General features: G+C 36.7%; 1 protein-coding gene across 1 annotated transcript in view; it reads left to right on the top strand.

Moving 5' to 3' along the window:
* LOC140325941 (signal transducer and activator of transcription 5B) overlaps positions 1–24,036 on the top strand; it is a 102,574-nt gene that overhangs the window by 53,128 nt on the left and 25,410 nt on the right. Inside the window, exons 2-4 of the mRNA XM_072404064.1 lie at positions 5,423–5,484; positions 22,463–22,599; positions 23,729–23,885. Coding sequence (XP_072260165.1) covers positions 22,472–22,599; positions 23,729–23,885 — 285 coding nt within the window. The 5' untranslated portion in view covers positions 5,423–5,484; positions 22,463–22,471. The remainder of the gene's footprint in view (positions 1–5,422; positions 5,485–22,462; positions 22,600–23,728; positions 23,886–24,036) is intronic.

The raw sequence follows: 24,036 nt of genomic DNA, 5'->3' as shown, positions 1-24,036 counted from the left end.
AAATATTGTTAACGTTAAAGTTAAATGAGGATTAAATTGTTTTACACATTTTAGGAATGTCCTATTTAAAACATTGACTGATAATTCAAAATATTCAGTTTTTGTTTTATGATTTAGATACATTTAAACATAATTTATTATGTATTAAAAGCAATAAGTGAACGGTATAACAAGCCATCACTTACCTCTGTAGTTGCAGGCACTGTAAAGCAGTTCACTCTTGAAATCACATAAACCCTGAAGTCATTCTATCAGCAGCTTGGCTTACTCTTCATTTTTTTTCCTGTGCATTTTTATTAGAAGTTAGTAGGCTGTGCAAGGGAGTAGGGTGAACAGAGCTGATCTCAGATCAGACTAGTGTCATGTATGTGTGTGTCTGATCTGAGATAGGAAAATCTGCCTATACTGTGGGGATATGCAGTGTATATGTGTGCTGTTTCCTTATGTCCCCTACAATGTTCCATGGTTGCATCCCAGACCCTTTTTATCAGTGTGATACAGGAAATCAAACTGTCCATTGAAATATACATGCACATATAGTATATATTTTTACTTTTTATTACATCTAGGTATCTTCTTTCCCTCTCCTTTTAGGCTGACCTAGTTTAACCCACTCTTCCCTTCACAGTTGCCTAGAAATCTGAAGACCCAGATTTCCTTATATTCCAACGCTACATCTCCTGTCTTCATTTGTGTGCTCATCTGTCCGCCACTAGCTCCTCGGGGAAACAGCTCATAAGTCCATGGGTCAGTTACAGCCCAGGCATGGTCAGTAGAGAAGGCTTGTGGCAGGATATAATTAAATATAGGGCTACATACCTTCAGCTCTCAATGAAAAGCCAACTGGGAAGGGAAATGTAGGGTTAGATCAATTTTAAGGAAGGGGGTAAGTATAAAATGTATTTGGGACTTAAAAATTCCCAAATCTCAACCCAGTGTTGGATTAGGAACATGATCACACTGTTTGTGGTCCTTTCTCTAAAACTGTTCTTTTTTGTTTTATCTTTAATATACAGTAGTTATCATATTGTAATAATGATAAAAAACACAAACCAAATAGTAGGAAAGTTTATTATCTCTGGCATATACAGAATTGTTGTTGAGCTTTTAGAGAATTATGCTAATTGTGTGATTATCTTGCTTTGGCTGAACTGAATTACTTAACTAATTTTGAACTGTGCTTTGTTTACTTTTATATTATCTCTTCATCTGTAAAACAAAATTAAGGCAATTGTATAAAAACAACAGAGATGTAAATTTGTATTTCCTAATTTGCCCACAGGGAACTTTTTTGTTATGAGCTTTATTCCCACTTTACAATTAAATGACAAATCATTTTGTTTGTGTTTCCCAATTCTATTTCTATATTACCCCTCACACAATAGCAAAATTAAAAAAAAATGCAAATCACAGTTTCTGAATCACATAATGGGTTAATAAATAAATTTAAATTTAAATCACACAGTCACTTCTTTTTGAGCAGAACTATTTTATAGTCCTCCTAACTCCGGCCTACCAAACAAACACCGACAACATAGCTGCTGTCTTCAAGTGACTCCATAGCTCATCCATAGGGTGGGAGTGTTGTACGGCTTTCAGACAGAGCTAGTTCTTTTGTGGCTTTACTGAGCACAGGGTCCCATCCACTTTTCGTATTGGAAGGTGAGCCCAGGGCTGCTGTTAAGTATTTGACAGCTTAGTGTCTTTGGGTGTAAATCCTCCATGATTTAGAATTCAAATGGTTCACCATTCTATTCACATCTGCCCTCTTTACCCTCCACAGCATTTACCTTTCTTGGTCAAATTATCTGTCAGAGTTTACGTAGTGAAAAGCCTTGCTCACAGGTTCCAGAAACTAGAGAGGACACAGAAAGCTTCCAACCTGGGTCAGTTACATGATTACACAGCAGAATAGTGTAGGTAAGAGTATCCTGGGTGTCATTAAGGTCATATGATGGAAACCAATTTCATCTACTCCACCTCAGGATCCATTACATGCTGTCCGAGACATCTAAGCAAGGATTTGATCCTGACAGCCTTGTAGTATTCCTGCATACTATGTGGTTGAGCGTGTGTGTGTGTAAATATGCACTCGCACTATGTTGTATGTGTGTAATTGTTTAGTTGCCTGTATATTTATAATGCTTTCTTTATTAGATCTGGCAAGATTCCTAAATTTATTTGACCCAGAATACTGTATTTTTTGTTGGAAACTAAATGTGGCTGCACGATGACTGCATACATATTTTCATTGTATAATTAAAACCTGTTTATTATTTGAGTAGAATGCCCTTGGTCTCAAAAATGTCTGGTGGCCCATAAACCGTCCCCCATGGTTAGATTACAGCCCTGCTTCAAGCCCTCCATTCTGTTCAGAATGGGGGGAATGAGAGGCATGTTCAGGTGTTTCAGGTGTGTGACCGAATATATTGAAACAAGAAAATCAGCATTATATCCAGGCAGTTGTCATCCTTTGGAATGAGTTCAGCATTGGCAGCTCTCATAATCTCAGTCTGAGGATGGATCCTAATTGTATTTTCCTGTAGGGTTTTGATGTATTTAATGATGGAACCTTGATGATCTGTGCTCACAGGTGTGGTAAATGATGCTGAGGTGCCATTCAACCTGAATATTAGTGCTGGACCAGTGATCTTGTTGGTCAGTGAGGGATTAGATATATGATAAATATAGCAGCCGGTATTGTGTGTTTTTTTTTTTTTTGTATTATCCGCTGTTAGTTTTTTTTTTTTTTTAAACCAAACTGAACCTGGGATTCAATGTACCCATAGAGTTAAAATTAGCTCCCCAATGTATCTCTTTGCTTTTAGGTTAGGAGACAATTCTAAAGTCTGCGGCATCATCAGACACCTCCAGTGAGTGTTAAGCAGGTGGAAATCATTGATTGTTTTCACTTTAATAACCTGGGTGTCTTTTTAGAAGCATAAGGAAAAGCTACGTCTATTCATATTTCAAAAAGCGCTGGAATTACAAAAAAATTCCTGATGGCCTTGTACCTCTAGTGTATACCCAGTCAGTTTAAAAGAATTTCTCTTGAACCTCATTACCTGTTTTTTTTTTTTTTTTGATTTGTTTTTACTGGTTTAGTGTACCACACATAATGATTTGAAAAGGTTTAAAAAGGCTTGCAGCTGCAATTCAGTAGTTCCCAGACTCTCCGACTCTTTCAGGCAGCCCCAAACCGAAAAAGTTGCATTTGGCAGGGAGGCTGTATGGGGGGAGGATTAAAATTACAACTCTTATGTGTACAGAGAACCTGGAAGCACTCCAGGCAACCACTTCTAGGTTCAATACGGTCATCTGACAGCTTTGTGTAAATGGTATAGGAGCTAATTGGGGAGGTTTTCTACTCTATCCGTGTTCACTATAATATCAGAGATATTTCTGGTCATTTGGGTCTTTTAGGCTTCTGTTGTGTTCGCAAACAAAAAACGGTCATTGCACAATACTATCCACATGGTCACAGGGAACTAATTTCAAAAATTAAACTTTTTTTTTTTTTTTAAAGTGCCCTACTCTCTACAAACATAATTAAAATTTGTGGACCTGCAACATGTATATGCATTGACAACTTTTGTATAATACCTGTTGGGTATCGTCACACATCCTGGAGTGAAGGAGAATTTACTGGTGCACTGTAAAAATATTGGGTCACTGTTTCGCAAGTGCACACAATTTTTTATGTTTGGGTCTCTATTCTTGGCACAATTTTATCTTTTATATTTTACAAAAAAGGAAGTATATAATTGTGTTTGTGTATGCTAAAAGGATTATATTATAAATTTTAGTAAACATATCAGATTTTTAGCAGTTATGAAAATATTGACCAGTAAAAATCTGTATATCATTTACTTTAAATCTGCAATATAATTGTAATTCAGCTTCCTTTTCTTGTGTATGTTCTTAAGTTTTGGGTGATTGTTTTTTGTTTTGGGCTTTTGCTTATTGAATTGTTTTTAACTTGTTTTTATTTGAGGCTTTTTAATTCTTTAATAACGAAGATGTGGCCCACGTAACACTGTGCTCTCTTATTCTTTTGCTCCATATTCTCCTCCTTCGCTAATGAAATGTCCTCTTTATATGAACGGTTTGTCCTCTGGAATAATTAAGACCAAAATTGAGTTTCCTTTGATCAGAACTCTCCTCACTTTAACCTTTAACCCTCCCGGGCGTCTCTCAACTCAGGATTCTAATCCTTAAATCCGCAGATTAATTTAGAGTTTATCATACAGACTCAAGCTCTAATTTCTCCTATCGGTGTTTATCCTGACGGCTGTTTACCAAGATGCTCCGGCCAGATGTAATGTCCTTAAGCCTCATGGCACAACATGTCTTATCGTGTCTGTCTGTTCCCTGTATTAATGTAAGAGTAATCTCCGACAACCCAATCAAATGTATACATGCTGACAAAGCCAAAATATATTAAAGCCAGCCAAAAGAGACAAAAATGAAAAAAAAACAAAACAAAAAACATAATTTTTCATATATATATTTAACTCAAATATAGTAAGTATAGAGTAAACAGTTTTAACACTTACTGGTATGTTAGGTGATCAATTATTCAAATTTTTACCAATACTTGTTAAAGTGTCAGTTCACCAAAAAGAATTTTAATTTTGAACTCTTGCTTGGAAGGCTAAATTACCAAGCAGTTTTTTATTGTCTCTTCATTGCTAAGTGAAAAACATCTTGGGCAATAAAGATAATTTAGGGTGTGTTTGTCAAGCCAGGGTTCAATTCTCCAAGATGGGTTTTTATTCTGTTTATAGAACTGTAATAGAACATACTAAAATGGTGATCTCACTGCTTGAGTCTTTAATAGATATCAGAAGCAGAAGATTTGTTGTGCATATAACAAAACAACTTCTGATTCGGAGTATGTAGTCATTCAAGATTTCACAGCCATACATTTTTCTTTAATATATTTTCATGAAATTCATGGAAATGTAATAAAATCCATATATTAGGGCCCATGTTGGAGTATGTTTAAATTGCATTCGTTGATGGATGTAATGACACACAACACAAAATGCATTTTGATGCATTATCGATTTTATTTGAAAAACATACAGAATGGAGGGGGCATTGGGAAACTTGTTGATGTCGGTAACCTTTTACCATAGATCTTGGTGTTCCTGTTTTTTATTTTTTATTGTAATAAGTTTAATACTCTTTACTAGAATGGTTGTACAGGTAAACGTTCTTTTATAGATCATATAGTGTTGTCAACTATGCCAGTATAAACTGCAGATGGTTTTAAGGCGATATCTGAATATAAGCCTTTGGATTTTAGCAATCACCAACATTTTACCTGGTTAAGGGCATGAAATCCACAGCTCATTGTTACTGATTTCTTATCTAGAGCTTTTATGAAATATGTCACTAATATGTTCTTCTTTTACAGGTTACACTGGGGATCCAGTGGACAATCCCACATCCTTGCCCTGGCCTGCTTTTGAAACATAAGTAAGTGCTGTTAAGTTTTTTGAGGCTCATGAAATTTTTTTTGTATCAACTTCAGGTAAACTGCTATTGGACTGCCACATAAATGCAACTTTAACCACTTAAAAGGGCTCCATTGTCTATATTAATGAAAATCTAATAAAGTGTCATATATAATTATGAACACAGATTTAAAGCGAACTGAAAGCGGAACTAAACTAAAAAAAAAAAAAATTTACACTTACCTTTAATCCGCCTGGTCATCCTGGAGTTCCACTTCGTCCCAGCTCCGCCATCTTCAATCTTCACTTCAGTCTTCTTTCTTTGTCACCTGATCCCGCACTGTGCAAGTGCGAGATCAGGTGACATAGCCACTGTAAAGGGGGAAAAAAAGTCGCGAGATCGGCATCACTTTCCCCTTCGAGGAAAAAAGCCTTCTGCTGCGCATGCCCGACATAGGCCTTCTGCTGCGCATGCCCAAGATTGGGGCATGCACAGAAGGAACAGCCAGAGCCTTCCGGGATGTGTGACATAGTTACCCAGGAGGCACTGCGTCTTGATCGCCGCAGGGAAGGGCCACTGCTGCACGTTTTTGTTTTATGGCAGCCGTATCTCAAAGATAAAAAAAAAACCTTTTTGTTGCATAGAAGCACAAAGCACATTCTCTATTTGATTATCATGTATTGTAACTTATACTTTCAGATAGTTAGGAAAATGCTGCATTTTTGTGTGAGGTGGCAAAGAGGAGGAGTATATAGGGGAAAATCTTCCATTTACTGTAAATTTCAGTCTGTTTACCTACGCATGGATTGTGTTTCCTCTTAGTGACTGTGGTTAAGAGGTGCCGGTCTGTTCGCTGCTCTGATCATCACCTCGGCCTTATCATTTTTAAGTCTTGATCCAAGTTACAAGTTTTGTCCTTTTTCCTTGCTTTTATTTTCTCCTCACCTTATTGCATAAATTTGCAATATACATTGCATATAAAACATTTTTGTAATTAATTTGGAAATTAATCTGTTCTTGGTGCTTTTATAGGGTGTATAGAATTCTCTCTTTTAATGACATCCTAGTACTTGTCTGGCCTGGTCACTGCACAAAGTGCTGCTGTTGGGCCGGTGGACGCTAATGTGGATAATGTCATCACATCCATGACATTAAAGATTGTGCATATTTATTTTCTGGCTTTAAGTTTTGCAGTAGAAGTAACATAATTGTATAAAATGTATTGCTTTGTAGTGTAAAATATACAAGATCTGATTTAGAAAGGCATACTTGGATTCCAAGGCTGCTTTTTATTAGTATTATAACATTGGTGAGGCGGTATGAAACCTAATATAGTAATATCATGCTTAGCCTCAATCTACCTGCTGTCGCTGGGGTTAGTTTATAAAACAGAAGATAACCAGATGTCATTTTGGGTACCAAGGTAATCCCATACACATTCTATGGTAATACCCTATAAAATACAGGCATTATTACAGATATACAGGTCCTAGGTTCAGTGATTCAGTGCTCTGTTAATTGAGGGATTTAGGTGATTGGCAATTAATTATAGAATGCAAGAAAATGACAAAAAATATTAGTAAATATAAAGGATTTTTTTGTTGTGCACTGAAAAAAGTACAGGGTCAATTTTTAGTTTTATTTTTATTTTTTTTTTAACCTACACAAAGCACAATATATCATTGTATTAATAAAGAATAAATATTTTTTCCTCTAAATATTATTACATAAATATGAAATCTCCTTGCTGTGGCTTTTGCACTGTGGACTAGTTTATTAAATAAAAACTGCATGAACCATCTATGCATTTGTTACTTAACCGTCTTAAAGAATACCTACTCCGCCTGCATGAAAAACAATATCCTGACCCTGACTAATTTATTACAGCCTGTTCCTCTTTCTCTCCCATTTTGAACCATCAGGGCACTCTTGAGCTTTCTGATAGTCATCCAGTTGCTAAGCAATGCTGAAATTTGAAAAAAAATCCGTATTGCAACCCTAATTACCACTTTCCTCGTACTCAATCTGAACAGAAGCTTAACATACAAAATATATGCTGTGCTTTACCTTTCCCCATTGAAATTATAAGCAACATTTATGCTGCCACCCATTCTTTTAGAATAGTGAAATACAGAAGCAGTTTTTGTGCAGTAGAAATGTGCATATTTTATGGAAAGGTAAATAGGACATTTGTTACATATACTTTCATTTAAACCTGAACTCCAGGAAAAATTTAAAAAAATAGACTAGGTATCTGATATACCTAATAAATATTTACTTGCATTAGACTTTTAATCCTTTATACGAGACATTGGGCCAGTCAGTTATGCTGCATTTATAGTAAAATAAGCAGAATATGCTGACAGAAGAGTCGTCAGTTGCCTGCTCCATCATTGGACCTGATTTATTAAAGCTCTCTAAGGCTGGATAGGATACACTTTCATCAGTGAAGCTGGGTGATCCAGCAAACCTGGAATGGATCCAGAATTGAAAACATTTGCTAACAAATAGCATATGAGTTTTAGGAAATCTTTTCCAGGTTTGCTGGATCACCCAGCTTTACTAATAAGCGTATCCTCTCCAGCCTTTGAGAGCTTTATTAAATCAGCTGCTTTGTCCAGGTTTCAGGTAGAGAGGTGACCAACCACTTAAAGCTGAACACAGGGCAAGTACATTTTCATTTTAATGTAGTTCCTAATAGTTGCAAAAGTTAAAAATCCTTATCTTTGTAAACCTAGTTATCACCTAGTCACACGGAGTCACGCCTAGTCACCCCTATACTGCATATAGTTTGTGCAGAGGGCAGAGCTGAAAAAGGCCCACCCAGGCTTTTCTTTTTTATAATGTAGGAGCCCATTAGGTATTTCCTTTTTATAACGCAGGAGCGTTATCATTGATGAACCATGACAGGAAATGTACAAACAATCACCCTGCTACTTGTACTTCTGCTGGAGACTACAAGCGACCTTGCAGATGCCCATTGTGCGGGCCTGGTTCACTATCGTCATCAACGGGAAGCCAGTCCGGGGTAATGTTTTTCAGCTGATGCTGGAGTATAGTGCATGTAGGCCAGAAGTGCTAAAGGAAAGAAAAAAGACTGTATTTTATGTATTTAAAAAAAAAAAGAAAAAAAAAAAAAGTAATAAATGGCTTAGGAAATGAAATGTTATCCACATAGGGCTTTGATCTACTGTCCTTTATTAAAAAGTTTCTTTTAATTTCAATCTGCCATCCATCAACCATTCTTTTACACATGTACATTTTCTTTACTTGTCACTAATTCAATTTGTAGGGGAGTTTGCTTGAACCCCTATTTCCCTGCTAAAATCTGCAGCAAAAGGCTGCCCATAGTATGAGCGGAAGATACCTGCAGCCTGTATGCAGAAATGTGGAGTGTGGCATCTTCAAGATATAGTTAGGCCTATTGCTCCAGGAACTTTGTCTTTGGTATTCACAGGAATGCCATGAGTGGGGCAGTTCCTATTAAACCTTGGACGGTGACCATGCAAAGAGGAAATCTTTTGTTTAGTTCCCATTGTTAGATTGTTTTGTCATCAAAACATGTTTATTCCCAGCTCTACTGAGAGCTAAATTATGTCTTAGTGGTTTATTAACACAAGACAGCAAGATAACAATGTTTGTAAATGGTAGTGTTATCTATAAAGATCCATTTTTGCTTATATAGACTCCCCAATGCAAATTACCCATAATGGCAGTGACTGAATCGGAGTATTGCTGCAGAGGAACCCTAGCCACGTGCTTTTCTAATTCTATGCAGATATTCTGTAGAGAGGGTATTTATTTAATTAATTTAAACATTAATTGAAAAGTTATTTTGGTTACAAAATGTATGAAACCAGCAGCTCCGAGTGTCTTCTTATAGGCAGTCACTAATTCTCCATTTATGAAGCCCTCATTATAGTAGATTCTGTCTCCTTTGCCTGGTGGTCTGTTGTTAAGTTTGCACTCTGCCATCTGGTGGACTGAACAAGGAACCGCAGGTATGCTGGAGACCTTAAAGCCCAAATGATGCAAAGTTGAAGACAAATTTTCAATGTAGTCATGTTGATAAGTGTAATTGCATGACCTCTGGAACTGAACTCTCCTATTTCGGTTGTCCCATGCACACACCAGCTGAATCCTGAGTTGTAAAGAAATGAGCTGTGGTGCATTGAAGAAGGTTATTGACCTATGAAACGGGTATTTTGTGGTTTGCTTCTACTTTGGCACTGCTTAGCTTTTATAAACTGTATTCACTTATCTTGATGTTTGCTGTCAGAATCTTGTCTTGTTCACCGCTAGGCTTTGTTGGGTAACTTGGCTTTCTGTTAAGAAAAAACAATCCACTTGGATGAGTTGGATGTTTAGAATCCTACCTTTTTTTCTACTTTTTTTTGTTCTGTAGAAAAGCTGGTTGTTTTTTCCAAACCGATTCTTAAATAGCTAAATGTTTGCCACTATGCAAACAAACCTTAAAGTTCTTTAACACTAGAATAGTTTTAATTTTAAATGAAATTAAAATTGAAATGTTAAACAGGTAAATGGCGTAGTAGTGGAATGATGACAATATTTAGAGTGTAATAGTTCCCTTCTGAGGGATGTTGACAACCTCTAAATAAACATGTAAATAAAGGAGAAATATAGGGTTTTTTTGGCAAACAATATATTGTATTCAGTGATAAATTCGCATAGAAGACAGCTTATAACATATTCAGGATCCAATGTAAATCATAGATCCAGAAATGGCTAAATAATTGGCACTGGACAATTGCACTTAATTTGTAAACACACAATTTACCATAAATTGGGTTGAGCTCTATCTGCAGCCTCATGGAATTCTTTAATGACCAAGACAAACTCTGCAGTTGTTTCTTTTTGCATATCAAGCACAGCTTGCTCCAGAAGTTAATGAATGTCTAGGCTACATAAAGATTTTTTTTTGTTTGTGATTAACTCACAGTGAGGATTTTATACAGTAACTGACACCACTCTGCCTAATAATATGTTGAGACAAACATCTGTCCTAATTGCAATAATTAAAATAATGTACCTGTTCCGACTTACATACAAATTCAACTTAAGAACAAACCTACAGTCCCTGTCTCGTATGTAACCCGGGTACTCCCTGTATATTGACCACAAGTACAGTAGTCGGTTCACTACTACAGTAGTAGTTCCCACACAGTAACCCTTATTACTATGCCTAAAGAGCAGAAGCAACGCGCAGCTACCGGTCTCCAGAAGGTTGACCTCAAACGTTGTGTCTTCAACCCTCAATGAATTCATGAATTATTCTTTGTCCAACGCAGCAACAAAGCCCTGTGTGTAGTAACCACTTTCAAGCGGTTGGAATGTCAAGGGGCATTTCGATGCCAAGCACCCGCACATGTACAGAGCCTACACCGCAGATGAGGGGAAGACTGAGGCTGCTCACTTGCAAAACCTTTCCTTGGACACCTTGTTTCTTCTGGCCTAGTGTGCCTACTTGACCTCCTGAAATGGCCTAGTAGTCCAAAAAGTTTGCCGACCCCTGCTCTAAGAGAATCATTCAGCTAATCGCAGGAAATGACATTTTTCTGGGAATTATGTGTTCTGCCAGGTTGTGCTAATGCATTGAATTTTACCAGTTTTAGAAAATTAGAGCAGATTCAGATTTGTCAATTTTAAATAACATAGTAAGTAACATACAAGTAAAAAAAAGTTTTGTTGCAGTTTTTTGTGATATAATAATTTTAGCAAGTGTTTTCCTCTATGTACAAATGATCAATGTTAAATATGTAATAATATCCAAGCAAGCAAAAATTCTACTCTCCTCCCTGGTTACCTTCTATTGTCTGAGGATTTCGCTGTGGTTATGCTTTATATATGTCCAGTTTGGTGGTTTTCACTTTCACTGCCTTATAAATATACCAACAAGACAAACAGAATTATAGTTAGAGTTAGTCAGGTCCAAAAAGACACAAGTCAATCAAGTTGATCCACAAGGCCACAATTATATAAACATTATATAATACATTCACCTGAACATCTGTCTGTGCAAGTCCAAACATCCCTGGGGACTGTAGCTTTAGTTTAATTTTGCCACCTTCATTGGTTTCTAAAACTACACCTGCTGTGCTGTTGCCTTTAGTATATGAGAAACAACTGATACTTACCTGGTATGGATTCTATATAGACATATGTCAGAGGTACAAAAAGAAGCATAATTAATGTTGGGACTGAAATCTTTGCCTAAAAAAACTCTACAGAAGAAAACAAAATGTAGGCCTTTTTAATAGGTGTTTGTTCATTACGCTTCACTTCCCCCATTTTAAAAGATCACATTTTTTGTAAAGATGACTTATTCTAGGCTTTGATGTGTTGCTCATCAAAAACTATGTTAATAGGTATCTTTTTTTTGCAAGTGGCAGATTTCATAATCTTCACATTTTTACTCACTCAAAATACAGGTACAGCAATTGTCTTTCTTGGAATTTTGTGCCTTGTTGCTTTTTATGAAAAATCTGTCCTCTTTCTTGCTATCCTCAAATCAGCCTAATTCTTTTAGGACTACTCATGTCTATTCCACATATCTGTCATTAAAAGCTTTCTACATTCTGGCATGTTTGTCTGTCATGATATGTGTTTCAATCATTAAGCAACAGACAAGCAGCAATTTTTACTCATTTACATGCAAGCAAAATGTAGTATTTCTGGCCAAGTCTGTTGAGCCAACAGATTTTGTTTGAAGTTCCATTCTAGCAGGTAGGTTTTGGTTGACTAGAACCTTTTTTTTTTTTTATTTTGTTCTACTGGATCATTTTATTTTAGCGATTTTAGCACATTGAAATACGTGCTTTAGCTTTTATTTAGTTACCATGACAGGACTTTTGTTGGGATGGTCTACATTTAGAGGTTAGTGTTAAGATTTGGTGTTAGGGGTCAGCTTGAGGTTAAGAGTTATGTTTAGTAGTTAGATATGTGGTTACAATTAGGTTAAAGGTTTATTTTGAGTAGTCAGTAACTATTACTTTGATAAATTTCAGGTATTTTAATAATATATTTCATGTTATAAACTTATGCCAGAAACTATGATTTGTAAACTCCTGCACCAAAAACACAAATTTTACAGTCTAAAACGTAATGTACCATTCCACATGGAGCTCCCGCAGTTGTCCTTTGTTTTCTCTAAATGAGGTTTTGGTGTGTTGCAACCCGATCCATGTCAATGCAGATGATAAATTCAGCATTCAACAGTCAAGACAGATGCCATGTTTATCTGGAAATGCCCTTTTTGGTATGCCGCTCTCTGGTGGTTTCTAAAATATTGCAGTTGGTATCGCCTTCCTCTGTTTTCTGTCTGATATGACTTTGACCAAGTACCTTCCAAACTATTCTGTGCATAGCATTTAGTTCTGCTTGAATGGCACCTGGCTGTCCATTTATAACTTATCAGTTTGTTTACTGGATTTCTTACCATGTAGAGTTATTTAACGGAGAAACCCATACCTTCATATAATGGGATCCTGGCACCAAAATTGATTTGAGACTATACTAGCAAAATTGTGCCTTGCTCCAGAACAAAAAAGGTTGGAGAATATAACAAACCATTTTAAAGGAGTGTCTTGGGGAGCGATCTTTATGCAAAAACTAATGTGAATAGAATTACTTACAGGCAGTTTGTTTAGGAGAGAAATGCAGAGGGTGTGACAGTAGGCGGTATGTAAAGTAGATGAGTGCAGAGGGCATGACAGTAGGCGGTGTGTATGGGAGAGGAGCGCAGAGGGCATGACAGTAGGTGGTGTGTATGGGAGAGGAGCGCAGAGGGCATTGACAGTAGGCGGTGTGTATGGGAGAGGAGCGCAGAGATTGTGACAGTAGGCGGTGTGTATGGGAGAGGAGCGCAGAGATTGTGACAGTAGGCGGTGTGTATGGGAGAGGAGCGCAGAGGTTGTGACAGTAGCGGTAACTTTCATGTCATACTCTGCACTCCTCTCCCATATACACTGCCTACTGTTACAGATCACAAGACTAGCCTTAACAATATTACATTAATTTTTGCAGATAAAAAATGTTTATGTATGTGTTTTAATTATTTGTTTTTGCTTGTATTTCACTTTTTACCTAAATAGTTTTCTCAAGATACATTTCTACTTGAACGCAAGTGATCATACCTCTGTGGTGTAGATATAAGTTTCAGGCATCTCCAGCTGTCAGGAAAACATTGCCCTCTAGTGGTGGGTACTGTACATCCCAGATGTGTCCGCAGTTCACTGCTTGCAAAGGTTGTACACTTTAAATAATGGACATAGTGACGTAGGTATGTATAAAGTATATCTTTACCTTGGAGTCTGCCATTCAAGTCCATTTGGGAAATACAAATCCTTCTTATGTAATTAGGAATTATCCATTCCACCCTTATTTCATTTTATTTAGGATTGGATATCTATGTAGGCGTAAAACCACTTTCTTCTAACTTACCTTACAACATTTCAACTACAACATTATACAATGTGTTTCTCCATCTGATCAAAGAATATTGTTGAATACCGTTTCTTGCTCACAGCCTTTAAAAGGTTGTCAAGGAGTACTCTGGCATGGATAGTTCCCTGGTATTTCACTTACGATTTTAAAGCGCAGCAGTCACACACTGTATTGTTATAACTTCCCATTATTACGATTTCTGCATTCCCCTGAAGAAGCCTTATTGGCAAAACGCATCGGAAATTTGAGATAAGCCACAATAATCGATCATCACTCCTCACAAGTGTTAACACTATATGATGTGACATTTGTGACTAATGATTTATGTCTAGATTAGAAGTTCTATGTCTACAATAGGACCACTACTAATAACCCTTCTGATTAATAAATGGTAATCCTTCATTTGCCTTAAAAAGCCTACTCATCCTTCTTTCTCCTTATGGTGCATTGCCCTGTCAAACCTTGTATGGAACAAAAGATAAAGCCCAATTCCTGATCAGTAACCAGATATACCTGTACCATCTATACGTACCTGTAAAAATACTTTTGCCTGTAAAAAGCTGAGATCCCAGGATTTTCACTTTTGTGCGCTTTATGGTCACTAATACATTAAAGGAATCATCTTTGATGTACCTGCATTACAATGCACCACAACCCATGGATTGTAGAACAGAACATTGTAAAAAATGATGCATGTTTAATTCTAGGTCTGTTGTGATGTGTTGATAGTGCATTGAAATGTATGCAATACAGGTGCACCTGTGCTTAGATTTTTGAAGAGTAAGAAGTAAATGTTTAGTAAGTTAGCCGCTTTTGTCCTGTCTTCTTCATGTAGCATAGTATGCTAGGTACAAAAATTGTGAAGCATTTTTATGCAGAGCAGTGGGTTGGGACACACTACAATTGCATGCAGTTTGGATGTTCCATATACCTTCCAGCTTCCTGCCACCATCTAAATTGACATTTTTGGAGTGATATGTCCTAATAACCTAATTAAGTTGGGTAGATATTGGGTTGCTAAGAACCCAATAGGCCAGCAACATCACTTTTGTCAAGGTAAGTAACAGGTAGCTAAGTTACACCATTCGATTCTTCCTTCAATTGGCTAGTAGTTGTAAGGAGTGGGACTGCATTCACGTATGCCTATGTTTGCTCTAAATTCAATGTCTCTGGTATGCACTGGTCCCAAAAGTAAAAGGGGAAGAAACTCCTTTTAGTTCCTCAAATGTAAAAAAAATTATTTCTCCACAATGCCTACAACAGCAGATGTCATTAAGGGTTTGTTGTAAAGTGCCTTTATTGTGTGCATAGAAATAGAATGAGTAAGTACTTGGGATGTGCAAAGTCTGGACACAGATTCACAGATTCAATAAAAAAATAAATATTTGTATATATATATATATATATATATATATATATATATATATATATATATTCTCAAATAGTAGCACTTCTTTTTAGTAACAATTTTTTTGGGGGCCTATTCATTCTTTCTTTCTTAATAATTTACAATTTCCCATATGTAGCAGACAAAGCAGAATGTAAACATCTATCATTTGTGGCAACATGTGTGAATGAGGATTTGCCAAATTTTGTGCCACAAAATCTAAAAACAGGAACAAACGTAACTGCCACCAAATTACAGCCCAAGTTGACTGATGTAATAAAAAGGGGATTTTAACGTTGGGAATTGTAACTTGTGTGTTTATAGGATGTGCCTTGTGTAAAAATGTTGATGGCCACTTTTCTAGAGAACTTTGGTAATTAGATTTTCACCTAATTGACCAGACTTATACACCTACTCAGACTATCAAAAAAGAGATCCACATTGCTGGCTCTATTGTTATGTTGTGAAAAATGAACTAGGAGGAGAAAATCTAGTCTAGTGATGTAGCCTATTAAGACCACACTTTTGCTGAAATAACCCTTTGCTCTGTGGCTTTACATTTTAAAGGGACCACCGAATCTTTGTAGGGAGCTTACAAACACATAAAGTTGAGAGGGTAACTCAGAAGAGTTGGAGAATTAGTAAAATTTTATGGGGCCTGCTATACAGGGTCGGGATCTTTTCATTTGGTTTGTGTACAGAAATGAGAAATTTTAAGGTATTGCATATCGGGACACAACAATATTAAAAAAAAATCAACTGGTTCCTAGCTGGTCTCAAGTCAGAGAAGTACAAGCTCTGATAAACAACATATGGCACGCTATGTCAATATTTACTTACCAAGGACAAAATGCAGAAGTGGTGTGTAAAAATATTAGGTGTACACCCTTACCACTTCCCTAGGAATTGGCTATAAGAGAGTCGGCAGCAGCCAAGTTCTGCTAGATAAAAGTGTGTTCCAATAGTATGCCTAGAGACAACAATGAATCCCTAATATTTGTAGACAAAATCTAAAAGTCTAAAACTTTTTTTTAGGCATATTAGACAGAAAATTTATATAATTAAAAGCAAATCTTTATTTAACACAGTCCCTAAAATCAGTGTACAACTAATCCTATATTTGAAAAGTAGTATCAGTAAATAGAAACAGAATATACAGGAAACCTTTATGAATATATTGGTTCTGATGCCAGCATATATTTGATAGATTTTGCAGAACAAACCTGTGTCTTCAGGAAGAGGGGGTAATTATTTCATTCCAACACCCCATATGATTACAGCTCAGAGCAATGAGGCAAATCGGGTCAGAATGGTTTTTTTTTTTTTCGATTATGCGTGGAGAAAAAGCTCCATAAATTTAATTCTGCTGACCAAATGCACTTGACTGATCATCAGCAAGTGTGACTACTTCTATAAAAGCAGAAGTTTTGGCATTTTGTTGGTCTGGAGCATTTAGGTGTGTATTAACACAATGCCCGAGATGAAAACATCAACAATAATCTTGGAGAAGCAATTGCTTAATATATTATAATTTTCAAACACTTTGAAGTCAATCACACTACAGTGCGAGATTATGTGTAAGTGGAAAACATTAAAGATATTTGCCAATGTTCCATATTGTGGATGTCCCAATACATACACAAAAGGTCAAATTGCAGATCTCAGGTTTTACAAACTTCACTTAACATAAGTAATTTCCCTAATTCCTATGTTGTTACCTATAGTGTTACATTGTTTCAGCCGGGTTATCACACCTCTACATCACTACCTCAATCAGCACTAAAAGCCTAGTCATCATAATTCTTATTAGTTGCCTTTGAATACAACGTAATGCAGTTTTTCATTTTATTGTTGCTTTAGGACTTTTCAGTCAAAACTTTGTATTTGAGGTGTGTCAGGGCGCAATTTATTGCGAAGTGGCTCTAATTTTCTTCCTGCCATTCTTTTTGTTCAACTGGCTGCCTTCTCATTGACAATGTTTATATCGTCATATTCCTTAGTAAATTTGAGCCAGAAATTAGTGATCCATGACTAAATCATATCTGGAAGGTTGTGGAGAGTTATGTGATATCAAGCTCCAGTCTTGTACAGAAACATTTTGAGAGGTCTACAGAATAAAACCCCCCTCCTTTTTTTTTTAATTTAAATCTTTTTTTGCTTCTTAAATTTGTTTTAAGCCAATCTGGTCATTTCCTTGAATTTTACTTACTGTGGACTGCAGAGTTTAGGCACACTTTATTGTCATTGCTTTGTTATCTTCATAATGTTAACAGCTCTATTATTGATTTTCTGAAGTCTAGCTCCAGTTTTGTTCTAAGTAATTGGAACCGCCAAAAGCTTTTTTCAGGTTTCGATTGCTGCCCTTTGTCACTGTTTGTCACCAAGACAGTCAGGAAACTTCTCAGTGCCTCAGATTGCATTTAAATCCTGACCACATTCTTTTGTCAAGTTTGCCTGGGCATACAATTTAAGGACACATCAGAGACTAATAGACCCTTAATATAACTCCTGATCAGAAATTTTAAAACAAACAACTTCTACCCAGCCAGCACCAGGTCCAAAGACAACTCTGAACCAGGAAGTGTTTCCAGTCGAGTGCTTTTCACTGCATTCTTTAAAGGGGAGATCAGTGACTAGAGGTTAACTGTACACCCACCACTCTCCAATTTAGTACCCAAGTGGGACAGGTTACCCCGAACATATGGCAGAGGATGTGATCGAGTCACAACTATCTTATCTAAATCGTAATAGCACAGATCAGTGGTCGTAGGCTTTCCTAGGGCTAGGCTTTTTACACTGGCTGTTAGACCTTGCAGACAGTCCAATAGCAAGACTTCTGCAGTAGGTAACGTTGGTGATCCACCACTTAAGTCTGAAGACACTGCATACCAGTCTTGCCATAACTGTGTTGCTGGAGTCTTCAAAACCTTGTGTGTAACTCTCCTTTACAGTTAGCTGGGGTCATTCCCTGGCCAGCTTTAACTGGTGGGAAGTGACTGGAGTTTCACACATACACCTGGGTTCCATTTTAATATTAAAAAGGTGTTAAAACCCAAGTAAGGAGATGGTCGGGCATGCACAGAAGGTGCACCCAAGAGCCTCCCGAGGGTACATGACGTAGAAATCCCGGGAGGCTTTGCGCTCCCATTCAAATAAGGGACGGTGCTGCACCCCCCCCCCTTTTTTTTTTCTTTTAAAATAGGGATTTCCAATAAAAAAACACTGAATTTTGACCATACATGAAAGGGTTTTCTACCCTTTTATGTAAAGTGAAATTTCTGAGTTTAGATATCCTTTAAAGGTATTATGTAGGCAATTGGAGTATTGGTATTTGTTATATATCCCATTAATGCAATACAATGTGGATTTTTATGTTCCATAGTGTGTGCCTCTAGACAAAATACCAATATTAGAACACAGTCATTAAAGCATTTACTGTTCTGTTTTTAAACTCCACAATATATCCAGGTTCCCTTTACTGTCCTGTAATGGATATACAGCTTAGAAGATTGAACTGTTTCTTTGGTTTTATCCCTTTAAGGAGATTTTGGTTTGTGAATGGATTCCTAGAATTCGCCTAACAGTTCCCGAGCAGTCTTTATACAACCAAGTATGTTACACTATGTAGTTTCTAGTATAATAATTTGTTTGCATAGAACAATATTGTAGGCTGCAACATCCTGGTACTAAGTGACACTTTGCTTGCCGGTAGTTATAGTCATGCAGTAACTGCTTGGTGTAGAAGACAAACCGGCATCATACTTCTTGGAGCTTCCAGCCATGTTTATTTGCATTTCTCTCTCTAGCTTACTTCTATGAAGATGCAGTGCAGAAGAACCTGTATATCGGGGCATGATATTTCATCATATGTGTAATGTGTACCCTTTTTGTTCAACAATAGCTACATTGAAAATGAAATTATCAGTAGTAACAACTTGGATCAGAGAATTCCATTCATCATGTTTGTATAATCCACTCCTTGTGTACTTGGATCTAAAACATTCCTCCCCCAACTTCTCTTCATCTAAACAGACATTGTGCAATACAATCCTGACAAAATGTGTCCTCTGTCAACAACAACAGTGTTGAAATGAAATGTTAACCTATTACTGTCCAGCTTTTTTGGGGGATAGATTTAGTGTAGGCTCCTCTTGCAGCCTCCTAATAATGCAGTAGGTAAGTTGATTCAGGTAGTCTCCGGGTTACATACATGATAGGTACGGTAGATTTGTACTTAAGTTGAATTTGTATGTAAGTTGGAAGAGGTACATTATTTTAATAAATGCAATTAGGACAGATGTTTGTTTCAACATATTAGGCAGTGTGGTGTCAGTTACTGTATAAAATCCTCACTGTAAGTTAATCACAAACAAAGCAAAAAAAAAAAAATCTTTATGGAGCCTAGACATTCATTAACTTCTGGAGCAAGCAGTGCTTTGATATGCAAAAAACAACTGCAGAGTTTGTCTTGGTCATTAAAATGTTACAACCACAACCTCAGCTCTGTTTAGCACAAGATTTATTCTGCACGTCATCAATCCGCCCCTTCCCCACTATCGACCATCTGTCCTGCACAGGAGCGGCAAGGATACCCGTTCGTATGTAAGAGACGTCCATATGTCGGATGTCCTTAACGCAGGGGCCACCTGTATCACTATCGGCTTTCCACAGCAGTATTCCACACCCTCCTAATGGTGTATTGTGGAGAGACCAGTTAAGAGGGAGCCCCCAGATTTTAACAGGTCAGTGTGATGGGTAGTCACACTAAAAAATAGGAAGACACTGATAATAAGACAGGACTGAGCACAAGGCAGACTTTTTACAGGCACTGTCAAGATTTTAATATTATTTTCGTAGTTTGTATTTTTGGGTTTTTGTTTATTGTTATGAAGATAAATAAATCTGGCCCTCCAGGCAAAGTCTGTAAACTCCTGGTCCTGTTAAATATAAAGCAGCAGGAGAGGAACCCCTGTTGTACCTGAAGTTTCCAAATTCAGTACATTCAGATGTCTTTAAACGATGTAGTACCTGTCTTGGAAAAAAAAAAAAAAATTATGATGTGCTATATATACGTGGATGGTGTTTTGGCCACTACCCTTTGCTATTTATCATGTCTTTGCAATATTCCTATTTTGATCCTCCGCTTTGGCCTGCATATATTGCTTGCTTTGTCTTGTGCAGCTGCCTGTACTTTAGACAACTTCTTCTCCTGACATAACTCAGCTGCTTTCTTGTTCTTTGTCCATCTGCTTTCTACTATTGCATGTTGCTGTGTTATTTTCTTATTAGCCATTCCATCTCAGGCTGTTCTTCTCTTCAACTCACTTGTTTCACCAGGAAATAATGTCTTCTGCAACAGTGAGCACTCCTTCTTACCCACAGGTTAGCCAGTGCCACCAATGACAACCATACCCTAAGCATATAATAAGGTTGACTGTAGAAACCAAAACGTATTAAATTTTTACTCCCAATAGTGACAGGGGTTGCAGGGTGTTTTTAGTTTAATACTTGTACTGTTTGAATTTTCCAGTTCCCTGTTCTAACTTAGACTTCAGTACATTTTAATGGTTTGACCACAGAACAACACATTGATATTGATTCAATATTTATTATCTTTCCTAGGGTTCTGTACCTTTTATAGATATCAATCCAGATCCATGACTCTTATTTAAAAATAAATTACTTACATATCCTCAACTTTATTTGGTGCAATTTGTGACCTCGCCTGTGTCGGAGCCTTTTATTTAGCCCAAAATCAGTTTGGGGCCTTCGTATGCCAGACCTCTCTTTATATTATGCAGCATTGTACTGGGTTGGGGTTATACCTTGGTGTCACACTGAATTTAATCAATGGGTTGGTCAGACAATCCTTTTGAGAGGTGCTGTTGTATCTCCAGGATCAAAAAGCCTATTACTGGGTTATTAATATTATTAATATTAAACAGGATTTATATAGCGCCAACATATTACGCAGCGCTGTACATTAAATAGGGATCATATTGATTCATATTCATATCACATTTTCAGAGCCTATTTCACTTCCTGGCGATCTATTCAGTTATCAAACGTCTTTATGTTCTCTTACCCCCAAGGGTGAGGTTTCTATTGGCCACTTAAGGCTTTTAAGTTGTTGTAAATGAGCCAAGGGTCACTCCATGTGAATACACACTTTTTTCTGCAAGCATAGGAATTAGAGTTAAGGGTCTCCTTTACTACCTCACAGGAGAAAAGATTATTTTATTGAGCCACAAATCCTCCATTAGCAGTAATAGATTCCAGGAAGTGAGCTACAAGTATCTAGATCAGGGGTGTCCAACAGGTGGATCAGGATCTACTGGTAGATCGCAAAGGCAACGCAAGTAGATTGCGGAGCCCTGCCTTTCAAAATAAACTCTACCGCGCACAGGAGTTATGTTCAACTTTTTATTGTTGGTAGATCATTTTGACTTGGTCATTTTAAATGTAACTTGTGTGGGCACCCCTGGTCTAGATGGTACAGAACACCAGAGAAGTTACATCACTTTCTTTACAACAGTTCAAAACCTATGCTGGAGATGAATTTGTGAGGTGGGCATTTAGAATTCACAAAGAAAACCCATTTTAGACTTTAATTGAGTGACTGACCACAGATAAGTATGCCCATTAGAAAAGTCAAGGTGAAGGAATAACTAGCAATTTTGAGCTAGGTATCTTTAGGCAGAGGGCACCAGTGGCAGCCTCAATATTTCTGTGATAGTCTTCCGTTAATGCGTTGCAGTGCAATCTGCTTTTTTTGTGTTGCACTGAATTTTTGTTTCTTAGGTTAACTCAGACAACATTTTTCAGGATGGAAATCTTTGTGTATTATGCATATTTCTACAGTACATTAAGTATTATGATTTTACATATTATGTTCATTTTGCATATTATGACAAAGTCTGTAAATCAGCCATGAATAGATGAATAGATAAAAACTCTATATAAATATAGTAAATTTATAAATGTATAAAAAAAAAACCCTTATCAAGTTTTAGGTTTCCTCACATCGGATATGTTCCTGCCATCTATTCTACTGGGTTCCATTTAGAATCACAGAAAAACTGCACTATTTTGCTTAAACATGACACATATATCTGATGTATTTTTTTTTTTTATCTTTCACCTCTATAGATTCTCACCATGGCAGTGTGGATCCAGGCACAGCAGTTGCAAGGCGATGCCCTGCGTCAAATGCAAGCACTTTACGGGCAACATTTTCCTATAGAGGTGCGACATTACCTGTCACAGTGGATTGAGGCACAATCGTGGTATGTATATCACGTGCTTCAGATTGCCAAACATCCATAATTAAAAAACAAAACAAAAAAACAGGATAATAAAAGGGAAAATTTTAATGGTTAGAGGGACATAAGGTTTTTAACCATCTTAACTCTGTTACCTATTTATTCCCCCTCTCATGCCAGAGCCCACTCCCCTGCTCTCTTATTCGTTATTTTTTTTCCCGCTTTTTATTACCCTTCATTTTGTTTTTGCTTCTTGAAGACTTGAAAAAAATTTTTTAGATTTTTTTTTTTTACATTCTGATAAACCTTTTATCCATCAGTCCTGTTTGGCCTGAGTGAGTGGACCCATGAAAAATTGCCCTGTAGATGTAACATGGTGCAAATAAAACAAGTATCACAAGCAGTTTTTACCTCTGTTGTTGTAATTGCACTATTATGGCTACAGTCATCATCCTGGGCATCCACCAAGTCCAAACTAAAAAAAAAAGGCCAGGAGAGGGGCATTAATGTTTTTAAGTTATTTGTAGTTCTTAATATAAAATCTGTACTCCACTTTGCCATATCTGGTTTTGTGGCCACAAACTGTCATTTCATAGCACATTGGAGCAGTGGAAATTTGGCTATTGTTTTATTATATTACCATATTTCTTAAATTGGAAGCCTGGACAGCCTGGAGATAAGGTAAACTCAGCAAAATTACCATTCTATTTCTAACACAATTATTTTTTAGAATTAATAAGGTTAATATGGTTCTCTACTTTATGTTTAGAACAACCATTCAAACATACTGCTGTAAAAAAATGTGATATATGTATATTGTTATATGTTATTTACCACTTGTAGCCAGCAGGGTTCAAAGATATTACTCCATATTTTTACCAAGCTGACTTACTGCTATTCTGACAAGGTGTAATTAGCAAGAGATCAGATTACACATAAAGTTGTACAAGTCAGAGGGGGAATAAATATTAGTGTACACCTTGAATTTTAGTGTACTTTACGTTTAACTTAATTCTGCAGAAGCAGTCAGAAATGAACAAGCATGTCCATAAAGTACTCATTTTTTTCTAGATACTAAAATTGATATAAACGTTTTAAGATTGTGTAATTTACATTAATTTTGTTTAAATAATTTTTATGTTGCGATTACCAGGGACTCTGTGGATCCAGAGAACCCACAGGATAGCATGAAAGCAACACAACTACTAGATGGCCTGGTGCAGGAGCTCCAAAAGAAGGCAGAGCACCAAGTTGGTGAAGATGGCTTTTTACTGAAGATTAAACTTGGCCATTATGCCACACAGTTTAAGGTGAGTGGTCATAGGACTTTTAAATAGTTTAGTGACAACTTTTTAATAATAAATGATTTAGCCAAAGGAGTTAAAATCATTCAATTATTTTTATAACACGTTTATTACTTTTACGTGATTAGGGTAGAAAGCGGACAAAACTAATTTATCT

Source organism: Pyxicephalus adspersus, chromosome 3 (assembly GCF_032062135.1).
Source record: "Pyxicephalus adspersus chromosome 3, UCB_Pads_2.0, whole genome shotgun sequence".
Taxonomy (NCBI): Eukaryota; Metazoa; Chordata; class Amphibia; order Anura; family Pyxicephalidae; genus Pyxicephalus; species Pyxicephalus adspersus.
This window is presented reverse-complemented; position numbering and strand designations above follow the sequence as displayed.